The following is a 2,601-nucleotide window of genomic DNA, read 5'->3' on the forward strand; positions in this document are numbered from 1 at the left end:
TGCGGCTGGAAACTCAGAGGGATTCGGTGGGATTACGTCCATATCAACGCCCATTGGCATAACTTGTGCGGTGAGCATCTTGGCCAACATCCAAGGTGCATGGAAGAGACTTGTCGCCGACGATCATCACTGATGTGTTCACTGGCACTCGATCGTTTTCGAGCGCACACAACCAGCATAGTACCAGGATTTGGTGGGTCGTGTCCGCTCCGACGGCTTAGAATTTGGCACGATAGGACTGCAGCTAGAGGTTGCGATTGCATAAATTAGAATATTTTACTATCAGCGAGCTAGGCTTTTGTGGCCACCTTGTGCCACGAGATGCCAAAGCGAGCGCCGATGTCACAGCCGTCGTTGGTTTGCAGCTCGCGTGTTCGGTTGCGGTAGCGCAGTGCCTTTTGTAGCAGCTGGGCGTTGGTCGTGTCAGCGTCGAGCTGATTGAGCTGTGAGAGCATGCTCTTAAGGACCTTCTCGGTGCGGGCCTTGACGCATTCGTCCGAGTATTTGAGGTGGAGGTGGCGGCGACTGCTGGTTGCGAGTGTGCGAGACGCCATCGTTGATGTATGTGGCTTGTGGGAAACTGGAAAATGAAGATCTGGCAGGGGCACCGGCGCATTGATTCGTACGGCAGGGCAGCGAGAAATCCAACCGAAAAGATCGTGCTGTCGCAGGCCGTTTCCATCGTAACGCAGTATAAACACGCACGGCGGGACGACACGAATGGACTATGGCCAATCACAAGCGTCGCTTTACCATCATCGACCAATCACAAGCGACCAATGGGATCTTTTTCGATCGCGTCGTCCCAAGCGTTGTCGCGTGCCCCTCATGGAGGTGTCGCATGATTCGTACAACGCATCGGCGGCTAAAAATACGTGCTCACGTTAGCCAGAAAGTCTCTGCTTGTGCAGAGATAATGTGGCGATATCAATCTCCAAAAGCCACAGTGATATTCGAGGATTGGGGCGATATTACGGGCTTGCTGCCTTCCAAGCACGCGCGTCCATCCCAACACGACACTCCAAGTCAAGCGTTCGAGTGCAAGAGAGATTGATGTCGAGTGCGGCGGTACTGCAGTAGCATTCTCGTTTTGAACCAGTGCTTTCAAGGCAATCGAGTCGCATTCGAATCCCAGCTGCTGATTTTCACCCCCCAGAAAAGACGTGGTACTTCCAGGCGCAGCAAGGAAGTCGATTTTTTACCGTCCGGATAGACGCGATGAGCCGACAGTAGGCTAGATAGTCATTTGCTTTTAGCCTTGTCGATCCTAATCCGTCACGCCACTCCCAAATGGCTAGCGGTCAATCTATTGCCCCACTCGAGCAGCCACTCGAGCGTCGCACAAGGCGAAAAAATATGTGTAACGTCACGTGCGAGACGACGGTTCGTAGCATCTCGCTCTGGCCCAATCAAACCCGGGTTTGCACAGACACGCACCATAACGCATCCGTTGGGCTGCTCCGTGAGAGGCAACGCACCTGGTGCTACGACCATGTTTTGAGCCTGGTTTTGCGAGCGAGTCATCGTAAAACAATGCCGTTGGATCGGACTTCGTCATGGTGTTGTAATCACAATCGAATAATCAGCATCTCTTGCGCGTTATCGATGTTTATGCCCCTCGCGAGCGTTTTTGAAACTCAAATACAGCGTATGGGCTCCATACTCCGTATTTGAGCTCCATTTATGAATTGTTGACAATTCATAAATGGAGCTCACGTTAGCCATGGACTGCGTGCCGCGAGGTGCTTGCTTCGATCGATTCCAATTGTATGCAGTGCACCTTGGAGTGCCTGTGCCTCAATCACGCGGCGATACAACGTTGCTTCTGGGGAACGAACTCACCAACCAAAACAGCCACCGCAGTGTCGTAATAGTGTCGTAATCCTTGTGCCATCCTTTCGGAAGATATATAATATCAATCCGTTACGAGCTAGGGTACACCAGCGTGCGAGAAATTTCCAACGGAGGAGCTATCAAGGAGGTGGCGCACTCAATTCGGCGAGTTGCTACATTGTAGCTCATACTAGATGCAGTGTACAGAAGGAGCAGCTCACACCCTGGAGAGCGAGCGCAAATACCTCTGCCTAAACACGACGCGAGTGTCTCGTTGAGCGGGTTACCTTTGAGAAGCATGATCCCATTGGCCTTTGAGCGCATTAGCATCGAGAAGCGTGATTCCATTGGCTCTCATTGCGTACTACAAGTTCGTGTATATACTGTGCCACGATATGCAAAGCCTTATTGTGGAGGCACAAAATCCCATTGGCCGATCCGAATTGAGCGATGATGGGAAAAGAGACGCTTGTGATTGGTCATATTCATTTCGTGTCGTCCCGCCATCCGTGTTTATACTTCGTTGCGATGAAAACAAACGGACTGCAACAGCATGATCTTTCCGGTTGGATTTCTCGCCGCCCAATCAATGAGCTGGTGCCCCTACCAGATCTTCATTTTCCAATTTGCCGCAAACCACGTACATCAACGATGGCGTCTCGCACACTCGCATCCAGCAGTCGCCGCCACCTCCACCTCAAATACTCGGACGAATGCGTCAAGGCCCGCACCGAAAAGGTCCTCAAGAGCATGCTCTCGCAGCTCAAT

At 51.9% G+C, this 2,601-nt stretch overlaps 1 protein-coding gene across 1 annotated transcript; it reads right to left on the reverse strand.

The window, feature by feature from the left end:
* Positions 1–239: 239 nt before the first annotated feature.
* SDRG_16868 (hypothetical protein) lies at positions 240–590 on the reverse strand. Its single transcript, XM_008623091.1, has one exon. It carries the CDS (start codon positions 552–554, stop codon positions 291–293), a length of 264 nt encoding a protein of 87 aa, XP_008621313.1. The 5' UTR covers positions 555–590; the 3' UTR covers positions 240–290.
* Positions 591–2,601: the final 2,011 nt, after the last annotated feature.

This window comes from Saprolegnia diclina, assembly GCF_000281045.1.
Source record: "Saprolegnia diclina VS20 unplaced genomic scaffold supercont1.158, whole genome shotgun sequence".
NCBI lineage: Eukaryota > Oomycota > Saprolegniomycetes > Saprolegniales > Saprolegniaceae > Saprolegnia > Saprolegnia diclina.

Bases quoted from the DNA above. Each gene is read 5' to 3' on its own strand.
- SDRG_16868 (XM_008623091.1), bottom strand. From the start codon at position 554: ATGGCGTCTCGCACACTCGCAACCAGCAGTCGCCGCCACCTCCACCTC.